General features: G+C 39.3%; 1 protein-coding gene across 1 annotated transcript in view; it reads right to left on the reverse strand.

The window, feature by feature from the left end:
- Apbb1ip (amyloid beta precursor protein binding family B member 1 interacting protein) overlaps window positions 1–21690 on the reverse strand; it is a 98191-nt gene that overhangs the window by 19054 nt on the left and 57447 nt on the right. Inside the window, exons 6-9 of the mRNA XM_021155983.3 lie at window positions 16430–16589; window positions 14837–14958; window positions 5541–5627; window positions 1928–2071 (exon numbers count right to left, since the gene is read on the reverse strand). Coding sequence (XP_021011642.1) covers window positions 1928–2071; window positions 5541–5627; window positions 14837–14958; window positions 16430–16589 — 513 coding nt within the window. The remainder of the gene's footprint in view (window positions 1–1927; window positions 2072–5540; window positions 5628–14836; window positions 14959–16429; window positions 16590–21690) is intronic.

Below are 21690 nucleotides of genomic sequence, written 5' to 3' on the forward strand. Positions count from 1 at the left end.
CTTAAGATGAGAACATACTGTTTGCTCCAGGCTTACTTATATGTTTTGTATCCAACTTCTTAGGACATCTCTGTTGTCAAATAAATCCTTTGCTTGATAATGTTGCCTGCCCAGCTTTGGACTGGAGTAAATGTAGCAGAAGTAGGAAGTACTAGGTCTAAGATTCACACCAGAGCAAAAAGACAAAGCTGGGCAACATGTGCCTTGCATTAAGAATTACCTACAGTGGCCTACAATGACACAGAGATGGGGGTGGGGTGGGGTGGGGTCGGGTCGGGTCACCTGACTGGTGACTTCCTTGTTTGGGAATGTGGGATAAGACTTACTAGAGGAAATCTGCAATCTACAAGCATTTCACTTGGTGAAGCCCTGTTCTGTGTATTCTAGACAGAGGTAAACATCTCATGAGGATGAGACACAAAAAATACCTCAGCTTTTATAGGTGAACAAAATCAGACTGTCCCAACTCTGCAGGAAAGGCCTCAGTAGGGTTAAAATTAGATTTAGAACAATTTACTATACGTTTGTAGATTCAAGTTCATGATCACAACTTGCCAAGCAAAACTTCAATGACATCTAAAATACTCTGATAAATTAAAAGCATATGAATTAAGTATGCCTCTCAAAAAAATCACTGTTCAGAATATAAGATTTAAATCTAATGAAAATCTTAAAACTTCTAACTCGACTGAGATTGTAGATAAAGCAAGTTTGATCATAATGATTATAGAACAAAGGGATTAATATGAGGAAAAAAGTTTTCAGAATAGAGTAGGTCAGGCTTGGTAGGAGGCACCTTCATCTGCTGAGCCATCTTGATAGCCCATGACTTTAATACATGGAATTTAAAAGAAAAAACAAAACAAACAAACAAAAAAACCCATAGAATTTACTTTCATATTCAAGAGAAAGCTATAGAAAACTCAAATTACTTCAATGATTTTGTATTGTAGTATATAGATTTGTGTAGATTTTGTTGTAGCACAGGTCCCATGGTACCAAGACCATGATAGCTAAAGCTAAGCTTACTGCTCCCTGATGTATTTCTGTGTCTCACCCTCATGAGATATTTCCTCACACATGATAGTTACAGCTAAGTTTACCACCCCGTGATGTATTTCTGTGTCTTGTCCTTATGAGACGCTTCCTCACACAGGTGCCATTCTGATTCTTCATTTTGTTATGTTGGTTTATAATTGTGGTAGACTGACCTCTAAGAGCCATATGCTAAGGCTGTCGCACTCCTGGGAGGTGGTAGACCCATTAGGAGGTGGAACTGCTGGGGTATTCCCAGAAGGGATTGTGGGACTCTGGCTTCTCTCTTTTGCTTCTGGCCCCAAGGTAATGCCTTCCTCTACCATGTTTCCTCCTATGAAACAGTAGGCTGATCTCCAAAATTGAGCCAAAATAAATTTGTTCTAAAAATATTAATTTTTGAGATTTATAGTTACCTCATTTCCCCATTCCCTGTCCTCTCTCCAAGTCCTCCTATATACCCATCCTTTCTCTCCCTCTTTTTCTTTAATGGCAACTACAAACATATTTCTAAATACAATATTATAGGTTTACAGGGTTGACCATTTGCTTTGGATAACCAATTGGTGTGCTCTTCCCTGGGGAAGACTATTTCTCTATCAGCATTACTAGTTGGCTGTAGTTCTCTGTGTAGGGGTGAAGCCTCCGTCCACATTGGCCTGTCCATTGTTGCCCTTGCTCAGCTCATGTTCAGGCAGTTGTGTTGGTGAGACTGCATGGATGGTATTGCTAGGAGACACAATCTCACAGCAAACTCCCTCTGGATCTTACAACATTTCTACTCCACCTTCTGCAATAACCTGAGAGTTAGCTGTGGGACAAACCTGTTTTTTTTTTTTTTTAAAGTTGATTGTCTCAGATATGTTATTATAGGGAAAACTGACACACAGACCTTTGTCTTTCCTTTGGGAACATAATAAATTCCAGAAGCTCTCAGAAGGAAGTAGCGCCGTTTCCAGGATTTCTTTCCATCTTCTTTCAAATAAAGAGCTCCTTCAAGTTCTGGTACAATGATGGATGTTCCACAGAAACTTTCCTGAAAGCAGAATCCACAGGCATGACACACACATTCTGTTCACATTTAAAAAATAGTTCCAGTTCTGTTGGAAAGATTGAACACGTGCTTTGTATGTTGTCTGTCAATGGGGAGGAGAGGACTGAGTAGCCAAGGTATAGGATCCTGGGTTCTATGTCAGACTTCTTGCAACTGAGCTACACACCTGTGCACCACTAAATCTCCCAGTTTCTGTTTTTGTAAAAATGGAGTAATAGTTTGATTTTACAGTATAATTTTATTGTGAAATAGTCAGACATGGGTGGCTTCTGCTCATAATTTCAGCACTTGAGGAGGCTGAAGCAGGAGAATTGCCACAAGTATGAGGCCAGCTTAGGTTAGTAAGTTCCAGGCAAGAGTGGTATATAGAATGAAACCCTAAAAACCAAAACCAAAACCAAAACCAAAACCAAAACCAAAACCAAAACCAAAACCAAAACCAATGACAACTGCCCAAAAGCAAAACAAAAAAGAGAATTAATATTTTATCACCATTAAGTAGTAATATTATTATATAATTCTACATATAAAATAGGTTAATATTTTAAGTTTTCAAACACAAGAAATGCCATGATTAATATTATAACAAGCAAGGAAAAGAACATTTTCTGAGTGTGTAGATGTTCAAATTTTGCATAGAAATGTATAATTCTCAATAATTTAAAAAAAGCAATGGGATAGATTTCATATTATTTTTTATTTTTTTGCTTGGATGCTCAAAGTTATTATTTTCTTTTAGTATTATTATTATCAGCATAGTTTCATAAATGCAAAATAATTTAATTTTGCATCCTCCAAAGTAAACCTCTGTGCAGGAGAGCTGGAGAACAGGGTTGTTCACATTTCTCCCAGTGACCTTCTGCTTCAGGTAGCAGTTGGCTTGCCAACCATATATTAAAGATTTGGATTTTTGGCCCGAAGATGACAGCAGAACAATGCACATAATAGGTTTTGTGTTTTCATTCACATTCAGCTGTGCATACTTTCGAAATCAAATCCCAAGTGCTATTCATACAACTGTATCAATCCACACACAAGCAGGTGTTCTCCTGTAGACAACTAATTTCTAATCATCAGCTAAAGCAAATGAATGTGGCAGGAAAATATTTATTTTCCATGACAGTCAGTCTCTGTTATCACTAGACATGTCAGAATTCTTCCTATCCTTGCTTTTGGGGACATTGGTGTTTCATTTTCATCAATTCACACTAGGGCAGTGGTTCTCAACCTTCCTAATGTGTGACACTTTAATACAGCTCCTCATGTCAGGGTGACACCTGACATAAAATTATTTTTGTTGCTACTTCATAACTATAATTTTGCTACTGTTGCAAATATTAATGTAAATAACTGATATGCAGGATGCATTTTCATCATTACAAACTGAACATAATTAAAGCATAGTGATTAATCACAAAACAACATGTGATTATACATTATACATTGTGAAATATATAACAATTGCTTTAATAGTACAAAAGATGAAAGATTGCATAGTTTGGTCAAAATAGTTCATTAAAGTTTCCTCTGCTTTACCTGGTTCTTGTATGTGGGCAGATCTACCTAGAGAAAACATTTCTGAAGGTCTTAGGTGGCCCTTGTGGAAGAGTTGTTCAATTCTTAGGTTGAGAACTGCTGTTCTAGAGTCTAATGGCTGGAGCAGAAAGGATGTCTCATTTTCATTGTTGGGCCTCCACTGACATGCCCATTATATTACAGTTCAGAACCAGACCAGGAAGAGCATGTTTAGGACCCTGGAGGATGGCAGCAAGGTACTAGAACCTGCTTCAGTTTTGGTCTAGGGATTCTAGAACATGGCAGGGAATGGAAACACAGGAGGCAGTGAGCCCACTGTGGGACAGAATATGGCGCTGTTTAGAGTCAGTAAATTGGTTCCATAGGTGCTAAGTTCTTTACCAGATCTGAACTTCTGAGAGAAAAGTCTATTAATTCAAGACTGATCAACACTATGTTGGGAGTGAATAAAGGCAACTTGCCTGGGGCTCGAGGATGCCCATATATGATCTGAGATCTTCTAGAGTGCTGTGGTCTTTAGCACAGTTGCCTTAATAGCTTCCAAAAATAGAAACTTGTTGAGTATGCCCCAATGGCGACCAACAAAGGTGCTGGGCATTCATCTCCTCTCTGAATCTCTATGGTGATCCCGTATGATTTGCTACTGAGGCTCACAGAGGTGTGTTCTAGCCATTAGCACATGAGCAACTCACAGAGTCACATCCTCAGACATGTCTAATTCTAGACTTCTATCTGGGCTGCTAGAAGAGCTTCACCAAAGACAAAGATTTGGAAATCCTTACATCTGATTCTATAGAGCCCTTCTGAGATAAGACATAGATGTCACAGTGAGTGTCATGAAGTTGAATATACATGTCATTGTGTGTCATTAAGTGGAGCATATATGTTATTGCAAGTGTCATGAAATGTAACATACATGTCACTGTGAGTGTCATGAAATGTAACATACATGTCACTGTGAGTGTCATGAAGTGGAACATACCTGTCACAGTGAGTGTTGTGAAGTAGAACATACATGTCATATTGAGCATCATGAAGTGGAACATACATGTCACAGTGTCACGAAATAGACTATACATGTCACAGTGAGGGTCATGAAGTAGAGCATACATGTCATGTGATCTTCATGAATGAAACATATATGTCACATCAAGTATCATGAAATAGAACATACATCTTTTTTCCAGTTTTTAAAATTATTTTATTTACATTTCAAATGTTATCTCCTTTCCTAGTTTCCCCTTCAAAAGCCCCCTATCCCTTACCCCTTACCCCTGGTCCCAAACCCACCCACTCCCAATCCTGGCCTTGGCATTCCCCTATACTGGGGCATAGAACCTTCACAGGACCAAGGCCTTTCCTCCCATTGATGACCGACTAGGCCATCCTCTGCTACATATGCAGCTAGAGCCATGAGTCCCACCATGTGTTTTCTTTGGTTGGTGGTTTAGTCCCAGGCATCTCTAGAGATAATGGTTAGTTCATATTGTTGTAGAACATACATCTTATAGTGAGCTTCATGAAGTGGAGCATACATGTCACAGTCATGAAATAGAATATACATGTCAGAATGAGTCATAAGTGGGACATTCATGTAATATCGAGTTTCATGAAGTGGAACACACATGATACAGAGAGTTTCATGAAGATTCATGTCTTTTTAGTGAAAGACTTATTTATTCAATTTCTTAAAAGCAAACTATTTTGTCTAAAGTCATACTTTAGTGTAACTGACAAAATAAGCCACTGTATTGTCTAAATTGGTATCATTTGATAACAACTAGCATTTAAAACTGCAAGTTAAAATTTTATAGTGCATTTCAGAAGTTTCCATTATTGTGTGATCAAATAATTTAATAGGTCTAGCAAATGTCTTTTGTGGATTTTTTTTTTTATTGTGCAAAGTGAAGCTTACCTCAAGTAAGTATTCTTTGTTTTTAGCGTTCATTTTCTCATTGGTTTCCTTGTTTTCTTTTTTCCCCTTATTATCCAAGTAGAAATTCTAGATAAAACATTAAGAAATCAGATCAGCAAGTATTCATTACTACACTGGATACTGCAGGGAACTCGAGATCTTGTTGGAGAGAGATGTTCCCATGTAAAAACACAAAAGAACTGTTGTATTTCTGTTAAAGAAGCAACAGGACTGACTAGTGAACCACCCAGGCTCTAGCAGAATCTTCATTCCTGCCCAGAAGGCAGAACAGAAAATATGTGTAACATCATTTAATGGTTAAATTCTATAGAACCTCAGTGTCGAACACTGATGCTAGGGGCTTACATGGGAGGAAAGTCAAGAGTGTACCTCTAAGGTCAGGAATACCACCTTCTGTTGGCCACAGCATTCCACTGCCTAGCCTAGTGGAACGAGAACAGTCTGGCTGTTGGTATTCTGAAGGATATACACACATATCCAAAATTTAAAGGGTAACATTCATATATGACAGAAAACATAAAGTGTTTGTCTAGATAGACCATACCACACTATGGAAATACTTGCTCATTCACATTCATATTCATAATAGTCAATAATTAGAAAGGGCCTAGAAGTGCATCATCTGATGAAAGGATAATAATACGTGGTACATTTGCACAATGAACTATTATTCAGCTTTTAAAAGTATAATTTTCAGGAAAATTAATGGAACTGGAAACAGTTATACTGAGTGAGGTAACCGAGACCCAGAAAGACAAACACTTTATGTTTTCTGTCATATATGAATGTTAACCTTTGAATTTTGGATACGTGTTAAGAACACCAACAGAGGTTAGGGAACTAGTAAGGTACCATGGGGTAGTGGGACTCTTTCAAGGAAGAGGAAATATAAACGGTGTTTTAGAAAAGTGGAAGAGAGGGGATTAAATGAAGTGGAGGATGTGAGGACAGGCTAGAGGAAGGATATAAGGGGGAGGGATAACTAACATTAAAGTCCTTTTGAAAAAACATGGACACCTACTATTGTAGAAGCTTACTAAAATATATACATATATATAAAAGGAGCTTAAATGGAATTACTCTATACTGGGGTGTGTGTGTGAAATGATACCCCTAACCAGACCAAATAAAATACCCAGTACCCAGAATTAGTTATATATTTTTGAGTCATTGGCCAAAGGCATCCCATAGACTCCCTAATATTATGGATGGTTGCCAACGTTATTTGTTACTCTCTAGGACCTAGTAGTAAAACTCTACAGCTGAAGACATCCTATATCTGAGTCATAGAATATGGAGAAATCTATCTCTACTAGAAGCTTCATCCTTACTGATTAGAATTCAGAGGGCTAGACACACCACTGGAAGATGCTAGATATACCACTGAAAGAGAAAAGTGAACACCAATCCAGCCCAACCACGAACACTGTGGACTACAGTAATTATCTGACTGACAAGATATGTTCACTGATCCAATAGTGGCAGAAATGTTTTGGGAGCAACCAATCACTTTTGCTGGACTTAAGGCCTGCTTCACATGATGAAACCCATACCTGATACTGCCAATAAGGCCAAGAACTTGAGGTTAGACATGTATTAGGCCCTATAGGAAAAGCTACTACTATTATTTTGCTGAAAGGGCATGGCAATAAAATGATTCCTAATGACATATCGCTATACCCAGAGATTAATGTAGCATTCAGACCTCATCAGAGAATCTTCTTACAGTAAATGATAATTAACACAGAGATGCACAACTGGTCAATGTGAGAATAACAAACTTTGGAATGTTCAGCTCTAAAAGGGATGTCTATATTATGTTTCTCCCCCTTTAAAGATTCAAGGATCTATGTGGAAGAGAGGACAGAAAGATTTCAAGAGCCAGAGGTGGTGGATAACTTCAAGGAAACAGTGTTTTTCAGACACAACAGAACAGATGTAAATATGAGCTCACAGACATGGTGTCATCACCATACATAAGACATGCACAAGCTCAAACCAGACAAAGTCTCATCATGGAAGAGGGGAGGTTAGCATGAAATCCGACTCCTGCCTAAGAGCTATTAGCATTTGATTGCTGTTGAGAGAGTTTCTACAATGTCTTAATTTGTTTTCTATTGCTCTGATGACAGACAAAGTCAATTTTCTTCAGTAGAGTGACACCTGGTATATCAACCACATTCCAAGAATAGTCAGGCAACACAATTGGACTTCACTTTTTTTATTTTTCTCGTAAGAAAGAGAAAGCAGTGGGTGGTAAGGAAAGAGAGGACATGAAGTTCAATGGGTAGGGAGCTGAGTGAGGTAAGACCCGGGAGTTGTGAAGAGGGTAAATATTATTAAAGAACATTGTACAAATTTATCAAAAACCAAAAACATTTTAAGAGGCTCCTAAGGAGAAATAGATACTGCAAGCAAAAACATCTCATGGCTTTTATGCATACTGTTGGGGGTCAAACCAATCTAAGGCTTCCTCAGAGGCCTGATGAAAGGATATGGGCACCTAGATCTGCATTCCATTCAGGGGCAGACTTGGCAAGGTCCAGTCAAGGGGCAAAGGTTCCTGGCAAACAGGCTTTTCCCCAGGAGTGACTAAAGTTACCAGTTTCAAGGCCACTGTGAGGTTGATCTGTGATGTGCTCGACCCCCAGTACATCTACTGTTCCTTTTGTGCTATACTCATTGCTTCATTAGTCTTTGTCCCATCATATAACTTCCCACAGACTCTGTCCTATTTTCCCCCTTACAAATTGTAGATAAGTTGCTGTACTTCTTAATAAGCTTGCTTGGCATGAAATGTAGCTTGTGCAAGACCTCCTGACCCCAAACTTTCCTATCTTTCTTTATCTTCTGATTCCCTGGATCCTCCAATCCCTAATCTATCACTGAAGAAGTGCTTGCTGGCTGAGGTCATACACCAGGAATCAAATCATGAATGACTAACAGAACATTTTTGTTGGACATTTAAGTAAAACTGGCTTGTAGTGAAGTCAATATAATCTTTTTCAAAAATAGTAATTCCAGTTCACTGAATGCTATCTTGGCTTTCCATTTTAAAAGACATTATTAGGTTTGACTATTAAACTCCAACATTTCACAAAGTTAAGAAACGTCACCTCAGGACCTATCGGAGATTAGTAGGTCTTCTGTTTGGTTTGAACACTGATAAAAAGTATTGTCATTGTCAGAACAGAGCAAGATTTCTCTCAGATACCTAGAAGTGGCCAACTACTTAAACAATATTCAAAGAATACACCTATAGAGCTGTGGTTATTCTCATGCTTTTGATATACCATTTTCTTGACTCCAACCTTGATATAACCTGCCATGTAGGGGATGCTTAGTGGAGCATTACAAATAATTTTTGGTTTAGACTGAATCTAAAAATCATAAGATATGTGAATCCAGATTTGTTATAATTTGGTCTTTAACATGTCACTGGGTATTACTTGCTAAGTCCCTTCATTGCAGGACAGGGATTTTAATAGCACCTACTTTCATGGAACTGCCTGTTGATGTTGCTAATGATAAACACTAGTATCTCATAACAGATGCAATAGCTTTATAAAGCTAAGGACAATTAACAGTGGGGAAGTCTGAGCCACTCTGAGGTAAGCCACATCTGAGGTTTTGGTATACCTGGGAAGCCTCTTCAAGGCTACACCCACATCGATTTCTACATCGTTCACCTCTATTTCTAAATTTGATCTGCTAGATAATGAATAGCTTCGTTCACAATTGCTTTCCCTCCCCTTAAAAGAGTAGACACCCTGCACATCTACAAAAACTTTTCTTCTCTGGGTTTGTCAAGCTCAAAGGCCCAAACAAAGCAATCACTTGAAACACTGCATGAAAAAGTGGAAGACCAGTCACAAGTCCCCTTGAAAGTCAGGTGATTTCTAATGCCTTGCTTCCCTCACAATGGAACACACCTAATTATCTGGTCAGCCAGTGGATAAAAAGAACCATCACTAACTCTTGGTGACTTTTAGCTGACAATCTGGAAGGAGGTCAAACATCTGAACTCTATTCCCATCCATTTATTAACTGGAATGTGTTTTCTCAATGCTTTTCATCTGTAAGAAGTAGTTAACACCTGTCCGGTTAAATCAGTTTGACACAAGATAGGGTTATTTAGGAAGAGGATCCTCAATTGAGAAAGTGTCTCCATCAGATTGCCTATAAGCAAGTCTGTAGGGCATTTTCTGGATAACGACTGATGTGGGAGGGCTCAGCCCACTGTGGGCATTGCCACCACTTGGCAGGTGGTTCCCAGATGGTAGAAGAAAGCAAGCTGAGCAAACCATAAAGAGCAAGCCAGTAAGCACCGGTTCTCCAAGATCTCTGCTTCAGTGTCTGCCTCCAGGTTCTCAACTTGAGTTCCTGCACTGGTTTCCTTCAATGGTAGACTATGATCAGATACGTAAGCCAAATAAGTCCTTTCCTACCATTTCCCCCATTTTCAAATGGGGTGATCTGTTATCACTTCCCAGTATAGACAAACCATCTTTTTTAGAATTCTCCACATTCTCCAATTAAGCATCTTACAAATTTGTAGATCCTGGTTTCTCTCCACAAACTTAAAATTTCTTGTGGCTAATTTGACTGGAAACAAGTATTGCATTTTGGTTGAGATCAAGCCACTTCCCTTTCACATATCATTTTAACAGTAGACCCAATGGATTTCGTGTTGCAGTAGACAGGAAGAGCAGCAATGGCATCATTTCAAATTGAGGAGTGCAATGTAACCTTGGTCAGAGAACACACTGAAGTAACAAAGTTAGCACTAGATTCCAGATCCAGCTATGTGAAGTCACTATTCTGGCTGTCGGTGGGAGCCTTTGAGTTACACCAGTGTAAGCATGCCATGAGTGTGGTAAAACCCTTCCTGGCTGCTGTTCCTAGAATTAAGCTCAAAGCTTCCCTTTACATCTATTTTAAATCCTCTCCCCAGGCCTACCCCCAGATAAGCATTTGATAATAAATTTCATCAATATTGAAGATTTCAGTTTTGGGATTCTAATGATCCACTTTTATAGTTTTGTATAGTTTAATAATTTTTCAAAACTGATATTCTGGGACATATTTGCTGTTTTTTAAGAGTGTTTTATTTAATCCATATAGTGTGTGTGTGTGTGCAGTTGTGTGATATTCAGAGGAAAGAACAGTCAGTCCTCTCTTGCCCTCTTGTGGGAACCAGGAATCAAATCACATTGTCAGGCTGTGTATGCCCACTGTGTATCTTGCTAGCCTTCTCCTCTTCCCTCCCTCTTCTTCTCTCCCCTCCTCTCCTCTCTTCTTTTCTCTATTGCCCTCCTTTCCTCCCGTCCTCCCCTCTTATCCACTCTATTCCCTTTCCCTCCCCTCTTCTTCTTTTCTTTCTTATTTTTTTCATTACAATTTTAAGTATACATATGAAGTAATGGGCTTCATCATGACTGTTTCACTCATGTAAGTCACTATACTATGTTATTATTCGTCCTGTTCCCACTGCTCCACCCCACGGTCCCTGCCCTATACTTCTACTCTTAGTCTTGTCTTGTCTCTTTCCTCCCCACAAGTAATCTTTCCTTCTGTTTCCATGTCACCTGTATTATATGATTAAGCTTTATAGTTAAAAGTAGACTCAGAAAGAAAGTGAATGGAGTGCCAAGTTTTCATCTTTCTCTGCTTCCTGGCTATAGACAGTATTAAAAAAATAGCCCAAGGTTATAAAAATAGCTGCAATCTTAAGTTATTTCCTGTCTACCATGTCTTGGACCTGGGATTAATGCAGTGCATTTTCTGCTGAAAATAGAAAAACTAGAGGTTTAAAGCAACTTTATAACATGAGTATTTACTGTAAATGTGGAACATAACATACAACATTTGAAATTGATCAGTAAACAGTGATATTTGTTAACTGGGTTGGTTGGAATAGGTGACTTTATCTCTTGTAAAACTCTGTTTAAAATGTTTTTAAAGTACCCCATTCCTTCCTCATGGGATGCTTTCTGTGCTGTTCAATAAAGACAGAACAAATCCCTTTGATAGACGCAACAGAGACAAGTACACACAGACACCAGGGACAGACACATATACATACACAGGACAGATTCACAAGACAGCCTTAAGGTAAGCATGGCTCAGACCCATACAGCAAACAGACAGAAGATGGAAGATAGGGAGCATGAAGTAGAGACTTCAGATCTGGCTTCACCCTTGATTAAATGACACAGAAGGAAAGCACCTTGACTTCTTTTCTTAATGTGACACCAATGCCTTATTTGTGACTTAGAATCTATTATTAATTTTTTCAGACTAACCAGAAAAAGCATCACCAATAGCTGCTGAGAATCTGGAAAAGTAGGGATTTTCATACAATGATAAAGGGAGAGACAACCTAACGAACGTTCAGAAAATTCTTCATCAGGATTTGCCATAGCTAAATAGAAATATAATCTATGTCCTTGTAATTTCATTTACGGGTATATGTGCATGAGAATGTTTATTTACATTTGTTCAGCTGAAAACATGTATGGGATATTCCTATCATCATTACTACTTAACCCTCCAGCTAGAAACAAATCACATGCTGCTAGCAGTTCAGCGAATAAATATGTTTTTGTTTAGTTGTCTGATGGAATACCAATTGGCAGGGAGAAGGGGAAACATGCTATGGGTAGCTATGTGAATGAAAGTCAAGTGGGAATAAAATCTAAACATAAATGTGAACTGCAACGTGATACCATTTCACACAGAGTCCAAAGTAAGGGAAAATGGAGGCAGTAAAGATCTGAATACAGATTGCCACTATAGTGGGAAGCAAAGACTGGGGAAAGACACAAAGAGCCCATTTAGGCCTCTCGAAGGCATGAGTTGAAGGTAAGTATTCACTTTGTAAAGTTCGTAGACTGGACTTCTACAGTCTGACTGTATGATTGATACGTTAGTGCTTCACCACAGCAGGCTGAATGCCTCCTCCCTCCTCTTAACACTGCACAATCCCTGCACAGCGTTTTCACAGAGTCAATATAAAAGGTCTCTTTTGAAGGGGTTTTGCAAAATGGTGGCCCTGAGTACAGTGTACATGGTTGTTATCCAGGCATCACATCCTCAGTCTCCTTGTAGTTCAGTGTCACCATAGCTCATTTATGGCTAATGGGGTCAAAGAGAAAGAAACATTCCCCTGGCTCTTACCTCTTTTCCTACAGATTAGATGAGCTGTTAGGAAAAGGCTACCTTGGATGAGCTGTTAGAAAATGCCACCATGGACATGGAGATAGAAGCCAAATGTTGAGGATGGCAGAGACATCCTATTAAATCAATTTGCTTTTTCTGGGTCAGTATATAAAAAGGAGGATTGTGGTTTGTTCGACACATGGAATTAGAGGAATTCTTTGTTATGTCCCATGTACTAGTACAGGAATTAAAATAGAATAAGGACCATGATCTAATTAGTGGATTAATCCTCTGATAGATTCACATTCTGAATAGACTGTTGGGAAGGGGAGGAACTCTGTGTGTGTGTGTGTGTGTGTGTGTGTGTGTGTGTGTGTGCGCGCTAACTGGAGGAAGGAGGTCTCTAAGGCTATATCTTTGGGGATTTATCTTAGATTTTTTTTCTTGCTACTTCCCTAGTCTGCTTCCTGTCCATCATAACATGAAGGCTCCATCATATCTTCCTTACCACAATGGATGGAAGCCTCTGTGACTGTGAGCCAAATAAGCCCTTTCTCCTGTAAGTGTTTTTGGCCAGGTATTTGGCAACAATGATGAAAAAACTAACACAGAGGGAAAGAACCTTTTCCCGTAAGTAGCCTGTCCCAGACTTTCCTAATTCTGCTCCTATTGATTCAAGATTCAGACTCCTCTTCTGTAAAATAGAAAGATGTCTGGATGACCTTGGAGGTCTCTTTCATTAGTAACATTTTTAGAATTGAAAAAAAATGTAATTGGGACAGGAGGGACAGAAAGGGACCCTTTATATGAAGACATGTGGTACCTGCCATTGCAAAGTAGAGCTCAGCATGTACACACCGCTGAGCCAGCTTTTGGTATGGATGTTGCCTGGGAGGAATACAAGACTAAATAGCCTTGTGTGGTGAAAAACTCTGTTCCACAGGGCAATGTGGTAGCAGAGGAAGAGTGCAGAGAAGTCCAAAATGGTGAATTAGAGTCAGTATCCCCTGACTAGAGGGACAGGGATACACTTTGGAATGTTTAACTGCCTTTTTAGGGTTCCCTACAAAGAATACTAGATGGGGTGGAGAAGGCAGACCTTTTGCGGGTGTTGGCTGTCTGTTTTTCCAGACTGCTGCCTCTCTGAGTAACTCAGTGTAAACTAAAGGTTCAATCCTTGTCTCTGTCCACTGTGTTTGTGGTGACAGGCAGCACAGGCTGGTATTCTGGTTATGTGGTGTCTCTCACGTGATTCCAGTTGCTTGAGGCTGTTCCTAGAAAGGCTTAGATTTTTTGGTGGCATCCTGATATATGACTTGAGGGATACTCTTTCAAATACAACAACAGTGATTTTGTCTTTGTGTCAATTGCCTAAGGACATCACAATAAATTTTACATTCTCCAGGTGCTCCTGAAACAGTGTTGTTGGGACCCCGTAAAAGACATGATTCTTGGGGTGGTTTATGTAAACTCTCCATGCAGAGAGAAGGAATGGGCTGTAGCTGCATCAGCAGAGTGGGTGTCTCCAAGGAACAGAGTTCATACCATTCTGACTAAGTCTATCCATGTGTATTTTCTGACCTTCATAGTATCTTTTCCATAAAATATGACTCTGCCATAGAAAAGGTAAAGAGAAACTAAGTATTTTTCTTTCATAAACTCTGACCCAAACTATAAATAAATCTTTCTCTCCTCAACATTATTTTTAAAAATATGGTGGTTGGTTTTGGATCTCATATCTTCTTGTGCCTCTTACTTCAGTTATCACAGTATCAATAAGAAACAAATATGAACTAAAAATTGCAGTACTTTGCAATAGAAAAATTTAATAATCTATAGTATATCAAGGCACATTGGGTTAATGGCGCCTAATAAAAATTGAGACGCAAGAAGAGAATTAGACAACAACAAATAGATATGTTTTGAATTTTGAAAGAAAAAAAAAGAAAGAAAAAGGTTTTCTTTTAAAATCTTTTGAGGTATTTCTAAGTTTGTATTTTTTTTTTGAAAGCAACACACTTGTGAGATTTCCTGAGATTATGGTTTGGTCAGTACACAGGTGACAAAAACTTCTTCCTTCATTACATAGTTTAAGGAAATGCAGGCCATCTTACCTGAGGGTTTTTAAACACAGCATATCTTTCCTCTTTCTCCAAAAACAGTACTTTGTTCTCCGTGTCTCTTGTCCAGTCTGATAAGACTTCAACAACATTTTCATGGTCTTCAAAAACTCTCTCTGATGAAATAAAAGATATTTCAGGTGGGAGTCTATTACTGAGTTAAGCACAATGCTGCTTCACAAGGGTTCTAAAGACTGGCAGTCCTTACTTACCTGGGTTTGAATCTATTCAGCCAAAGGCATATGCTCTGAAAAAAAGGGTAGGTATCTGAAGTCGACAGAGGCAGGTACTATGTTAATGACTCATAAAAGGTTACTGGGGCCCTCCTCAGCACACCTCCAGGCCCCTATGTGCCTTGTCTCCAACCTATTATTTCCTTTCCTGAACTAGCAACATGTCTCTGTATGGTCTGCTGTAAAGAGGCAGGAGAACTGGGGGACTTCAGTGCCTGAGGTGTGAACTAACACCCATGCCTGTAACAGTAGTGCAGCATTCCTACTATTTTATATGTCACTGTCAGGTTTTAAGTTTATTTTACATAAAAACATGATAAATGGTGGAAATTTCAGTATTTTGGGCTGTAGTGAGTTATCCTGCTTTTTAACTGTTAGCGTTTGTTTTTCCTTTGAAAACATCCTTAGCAGAGGTAAATACTATGGGAAGACCAAAGAGGATGCAGACTGTGAAACTCCTAAGCTATGACTCTACAACTCTAAGGACAATAGGTGGACACCTGAACCAAGCTGGATAGTAAAGGAAGCTGCTCCTTCCCTGTTTCCCATTCAGAAATGGAGGAAACAGCAAGCCTTTGTTCTGTTCTCGCTTTGCTTTGTGTTAGTTTTGAGATAGACTATCCCTACATAGCCTGAATTGGTCTGGGACTCATCCTCCTCCTATCTCAGCCTCTCCAGGGATGGGGTTACAAGCATGTGCCACCATGCCTGGTTAAGGAACAGTTTTAATGTGGACCATTTTCTATAGAAAAAATTGCCCTAAAGCCTCAAAAGCAGATAATTCTGAGTTTTATACAACCCTCTTGGGAGATAGTGTTGCCCAGGGGATGAGTGGGAAGGAGGAGGGAAGTTATTAAACTGCTTAAAGGAGAGAGAGAGAGAGAGAGATCATCAATTTATTTCACTCCTCTTTGCTCTATGGGGTTGAGAAATTGGTGATCAGTCAAGTTTAGACAGGGGAAGAAGAAATGAGCATAGATGTAAGGTCTGGAAGTCACATTATGCTTCAGGGAAGTACTCTTTAAAGGAATATTAGCAGACAGATACCCAGAATCTCCTGCAGTCTAATGAGCTTCCTAAGCATGTAACAGGATGAACCACACTGCCCCCTTTTTTTCCCTTTTGGAGTGACTAGCAAGGTGACATAATGAAGTTCACATCATCCAAAGCCTGGCTACCCTCTACCGACTGAGTGTCTGCCACAAAGAAACAAAGAGACAAGGATTTATCTCAGATGAAGGCAGAGACACATGCCATCATGTCTTGAGATATTGAAACAAGTGGTTAAAACAGACTAAAACCTGTAATAAAACAGGCTTTTGAAGTGCAACCCAGATGTGTCGAGGAGACTTACCAATTTGCAGTTCGGGATATATTTCATAAAGGCACCAGTCCACATTGCAGTCACAATGGGTTTTTTCAAAAAGGTTGTCCAGAACATCCCGAGCCAACTGCCGCTCATCCACCATCAGTGACTTGGTACTGCTATCATCCATGTGCACCTTAACTACAAGCTGAAGATGAAGCCACAGAACAGTTAGTTAGTTCCAGCAACTGGGGCAGTCTGCTAAGCTTAAGGTGTCAGCATTGTTATTGTTTCTGCCACTGAGCATTAGAAATGCATCCTTTGGATATCTTGATAGGCTGTTTTTACTGTAGCTCACTAGGTTCACAGTTGGGTAAGACTGTTGACTTTTCTCACTACCAGCAGTAGTGGCATGATTGTTATGGGTGGTAACCAGCCACTTTCTGATTGGATTTAAAGTCTGCTCCACAGGACAGAACCCATGCCTGGTACTGTAAACTGGACCAAGAACCCAAGGCTGAAGGGATTATGGGCCCCAGAAGAAAACCTACTTCTATCTATTATTTTACTAAACAATGTAGGATCAAACTGCCTTCTAAATATATATCTTTTTATCCATAGATTAACGCAACTCTTGACTCTTGTCAGTGAGTTATGACTCAATTGGTCAAAGTACATTGAATAAGTGACTCTGAGTGCTTAGCAATATAAGTCATTAACCAGGACTATTTAATTACACAAATCTCTTGTCCACTCTTTAAACCTTTTGCCAACGTCCTAAACAATTACTTGAGGAGCTCTGCACCCCTTCCTTTATTTCTTTTTCTTCCCAGTGTAGCTTTACTTAATTGGCACACTGGGTATGGCACACTTTGATAAGCCTAGCTTATCAAAGGCTGCCATACCTTAAAATTTCCCTTAACAATGGGACTTCAGTTGTAAAGACACAAGGAGACCTTTTAATTAAGAAATACTTCTGGCCCTAAAAATGAATGGGAACAAAAGTGGAAGGATGTTGGGAAAATGAGAAGTGAGTGCTTCTTCAGTTCTGTTTGCTTTCTGTCTCCCCACCAGAAATCAGTGTCTTGAAACTGGGCCAAGGGCTTTGTTTATTGTCTGGTTGTGTTTTTCGAATTTATTTCTCATCCTGTGTTTTTCTGATATATAAAGGAGTTCACAGAGAGGTCAGAGGATGTATCCCACTTTTTAACTATATTTCTATTTGGTCTTTGAGAGATTTAGGCATGTATACAATGTATTTTGATCATATTAATCCCCCATAATCCCATCTCTATCTCTTCCAACATCCCCTACCATATCCCATCCCAACTCCATGTTCTCTTTTTTCAATTTATTGAATCCAGTCAGTGCTGCCAATATGTATCTATACACAGGCCCATCCATTGGAGAATGGGCAAACTACCAGGGACCATATCCCTTAAGAAACTGCCTCTTCCCCTCCTGAGTGTCATCAACTGATAATAGCTTCTTAGGTAAGGTTAGGGCTTCATGAATTCCTCTCCCATGCTGGAACTTTGTCCTGATCCTGAACAAGTTTTCTGCAAGCAACTGCAGCTGTTGGGAGTTCATGAGACAGCAACCCTGTCATGTCCAGAAGGTGCTCTTTTACAGCAGTCCGCATCAACATTTGGCTCTCACAACCTTTTCACCTTCTCTTCCTTGAACCTTACAGGGATGGGTGTTAAGTAGATGTATATATATGTGTGTGTGTATGTGTGTATGTATGTATATATATATATATATATATATATAGCACTGTACATAATATATAATATAAATATATAATATACATATTATATGTATATATTATATATTTTTTCCTCTGGTTGTGTTCATTTACTGACAACTTGAGACAGCCTAGAATTACCTGAGAAAAGAATCTTAATTGAGTAATTGTCTTTATCAGGTTGGTCTGTGACATATCTGCAAGGGATTGTCTTGACTATTAATTGATACAGATTGGCCCAGCTCACAGTGGGTAGGCAACATCATTCTTCTGAGAGGTGGTACTGGACTGTATAAAATGCTAGGTAAACATAAATATATCTATGGGTTAGCCAATGAGCAAGCAAGCAAACATTCCTTCCATAATTCCCACCTCCAGGTTACTGCCTTCAATTATTTTTTTTTTTTGAGGAGCCCTCTGTATTAGTCTTTATTTGTTTTTTTTAATTTTTAATATTTTTATTACATATTTTCCTCAGTTACATTTCCAATGCTATCCCAAAAGTCCCCCATACCGCCCCCCACTTCCCTACCCACCCATTCCCATTCTTTTGGCCCTGGCATTCCCCTATATTGGGGCATATAAAGTTTGCAAGTCCAATGGGCCTCTCTTTCCAGTGATGGCCGACTAGGCCATCTTTCGATACATATGCAGCTAGAGACAAGAGCTCCGGGGTTCTGGTTAGTACATCATGTTGTTCCGACAATAGGGTTGCAGATCCCTTTAGCTCCTTGGGTACTTTCTCTAGCTTCTCCATTGGGAGCCCTGTGATACATCCAATAGCTGACTGTGAACATCCACTCCTGTGTTTGCTAGGCCCCGGCATCGTCTCACAAGAGACAGCTATATTTGGGTCCTTTCAGCAAAATCTTGCTAGTGTATGCAATGGTGTCAGCGTTTAGAAGTTGCTTATGGGATGGATCCCTGGATACGGCAGTCTCTAAATGGTCCACCCTTTCATCACAGCTACGAACTTTGTCTCTGTAACTCCTTCCCTGGGTGTTTTGTTCCCAATTCTAAGAAGGGGCACAGTGTCCACACTTTGGTCTTCATTCTTCTTGAGTTTCATGCGTTTAGTAAATTGTATCTTATATCTTGGGTACCCTCAGTTTTGGGCTAATATCCACTTATCAGTGAATACATATTGTGTGAGTTCTTTTGTGATTGTGTTACTTCACTCAAGATGATGCCCTCCAGGTCCATCCATTTGGCTAGGAATTTCATAAATTCATTCTTTTTAATAGCTGAGTAGTACTCCATTGTGTAAATGTACCATAATTTCTGTATCCATTCCTCTGTTGAGGGGCATCTGGGTTCTTTCCAGCTTCTGGCTATTATAAATAGGGCTGCTATGAACATAGTGGAGCATGTGTCCTTTTTACCGGTTGGGACATCTTCTGGATATATGCCCAGGAGAGGTATTGCTGGATCCTCCGGTAGTACTATGTCCAATTTTCTGAGGAACCGCCAGACTGATTTCCAGAGTGGTTGTACAAGCTTGCAATCCCACCAACAATGGAGGAGTGTTCCTCTTTCTCCACATCCTCGCCAGCATCTGCTGTCACCTGAATTTTTGATCTTAGCCATTCTGACTGGTGTGAGGTGGAATCTCAGGGTTGTTTTGAGTTGCATTTCCCTGATGATTAAGGATGTTGAACATTTTTTCAGGTGCTTCTCTGCCATTTGGTATTCCTCAGGTGAGATTCTTTGTTCAGTTCTGAGCCCCATTTTTTAATGGGGTTATTTGACTTTCTGGAGTCCACCTTCTTGAGTTCTTTATATATATTGGATATTAGTCCCTTATCTGATTTAGGATAGGTGAAGATCCTTTCCCAATCTGTTGGTGGTTTTTTTGTCTTATTGATGGTGTCTTTAGCCTTGCAGAAGCTTTGCAGTTTCATGAGGTCCCACTTGTCAATTCTCGATCTTACAGCACAAGCCATTACTGTTCTATTCAAGAATTTTTCCCCTGTGCCCATATCTTCAAGGCTTTTCCCCACTTTCTCCTCTATAAGTTTCAGTGTCTCTGGTTTTATGTGAAGTTCCTTGATCCACTTAGACTTGACCTTAGTACAAGGAGATAGGAATGGATCGATTTGCATTCTTCTACATGTTATCAACCAGTTGTGCCAGCACCATTTGTTGAAAATGCTGTCTTTCTTCCACTGGATGTTTTTAGCTCCCTTGTCGAAGATCAAATGACCGTAGGTGTGTGGGTTCATTTCTGGGTCTTCAATTCTATTCCATTGGTCTATTTGTCTGTCACTATACCAGTACCATGCAGTTTTTAATCACAATTGCTCTGTAGTAAAGCTTTAGGTCAGGCATGGTGATTCCACCAGAGGTTCTTTTATCCTTGAGAAGAGTTTTTGCTATCCTAGGTACTGCCTTCAATTCTAACCTGACTTCTCTCAAAGGTCTTTCCTGATCTGGAAGTGCAAGTCAAATAAACCCTTTCCTTCCTAAATTGCTTTTGGTCAGAGTTTTTAAATCACATCAACAGAAGGAAACTAGAACAGGCTGGTGACAGAGTTTAAGGCTTCTGTATGGGATTACTGGTGGAATTTTAATTCTTTAAGGTTCATTACTTCAATAGTCTGATGGTACAGGGAGGGGACAAGTGTCACCTTGGAGTGCCCCCTGGTCTGTCATGATGATTATACCTTCTTTAGCTTGACTAGAGTTGGGTCTTTTGTTTTGTTTTGTTTTTGGTTTTGTATTTTTCTGTGGAATGCATACATGCTGTTCTTTGCTGAGAATTATGGCGATAGAATAGTTACATTCCTGGGAAACACAACTGATGTTAGGGCTTTGAAAGCAATATTTATGATAAAGAAAAATCATGACATTTGACCACATTTTACTCCTACTTAGAGGTGCTTTAGAAAGGAAAACATGTTGCTTTTTCCTTTCATTTTTTTATATGGAAGGAGACATTGCTAAACCACATAGTTTCATAATGATGTAAGAGGCTTCTTTTTGGCATAAACTACAAACTAAGTTTAATCCATATGTATTTATGAATATCCATAATTGTAGAATTTAGAAAAATAAAGTGAATAAAAAGGAAGAACTCATACTTGTGGTTCTTCACAGTTTCTACTCTATTTGCAAGCTGCAGAGGGTACTTATCAAAGTGTAACAGCGCCACAGCACCACGGTGCTACGCAACTAATTAGTCACATGATCTTCAATGGGCCAAATGCCTTGATAATGAAATCTCACTTTTATTTGCAAGTTGTTAAAAATGGGAAATATTTAGCCCTAAATCATGCAAATTACATTTTTGGCCTTCTATAATAAGATTTACAAATGGAATTGTTCTTCTGCCGCAGAGCTTTAGAATAAATTAAGCCGGGCGTGGTGGCGCACGCCTTTAATCCCAGCACTCGGGAGGCAGAGGCAGGCGGATTTCTGAGTTCGAGGCCAGCCTGGTCTACAAAGTGAGTGCCAGGACAGCCAGGGCTACACAGAGAAACCCTGTCTCGAAAAACCAAAAAAAAAAAAAAAAAAAAAAAAAATAGAATAAATTAAATTAATAGATTAGTCAGATTGTGTTTCC

The sequence above is a fragment of the Mus caroli genome, unplaced genomic scaffold (genome assembly GCF_978045245.1).
Source record: "Mus caroli unplaced genomic scaffold, Mus_caroli_1 scaffold_2, whole genome shotgun sequence".
NCBI lineage: Eukaryota > Metazoa > Chordata > Mammalia > Rodentia > Muridae > Mus > Mus caroli.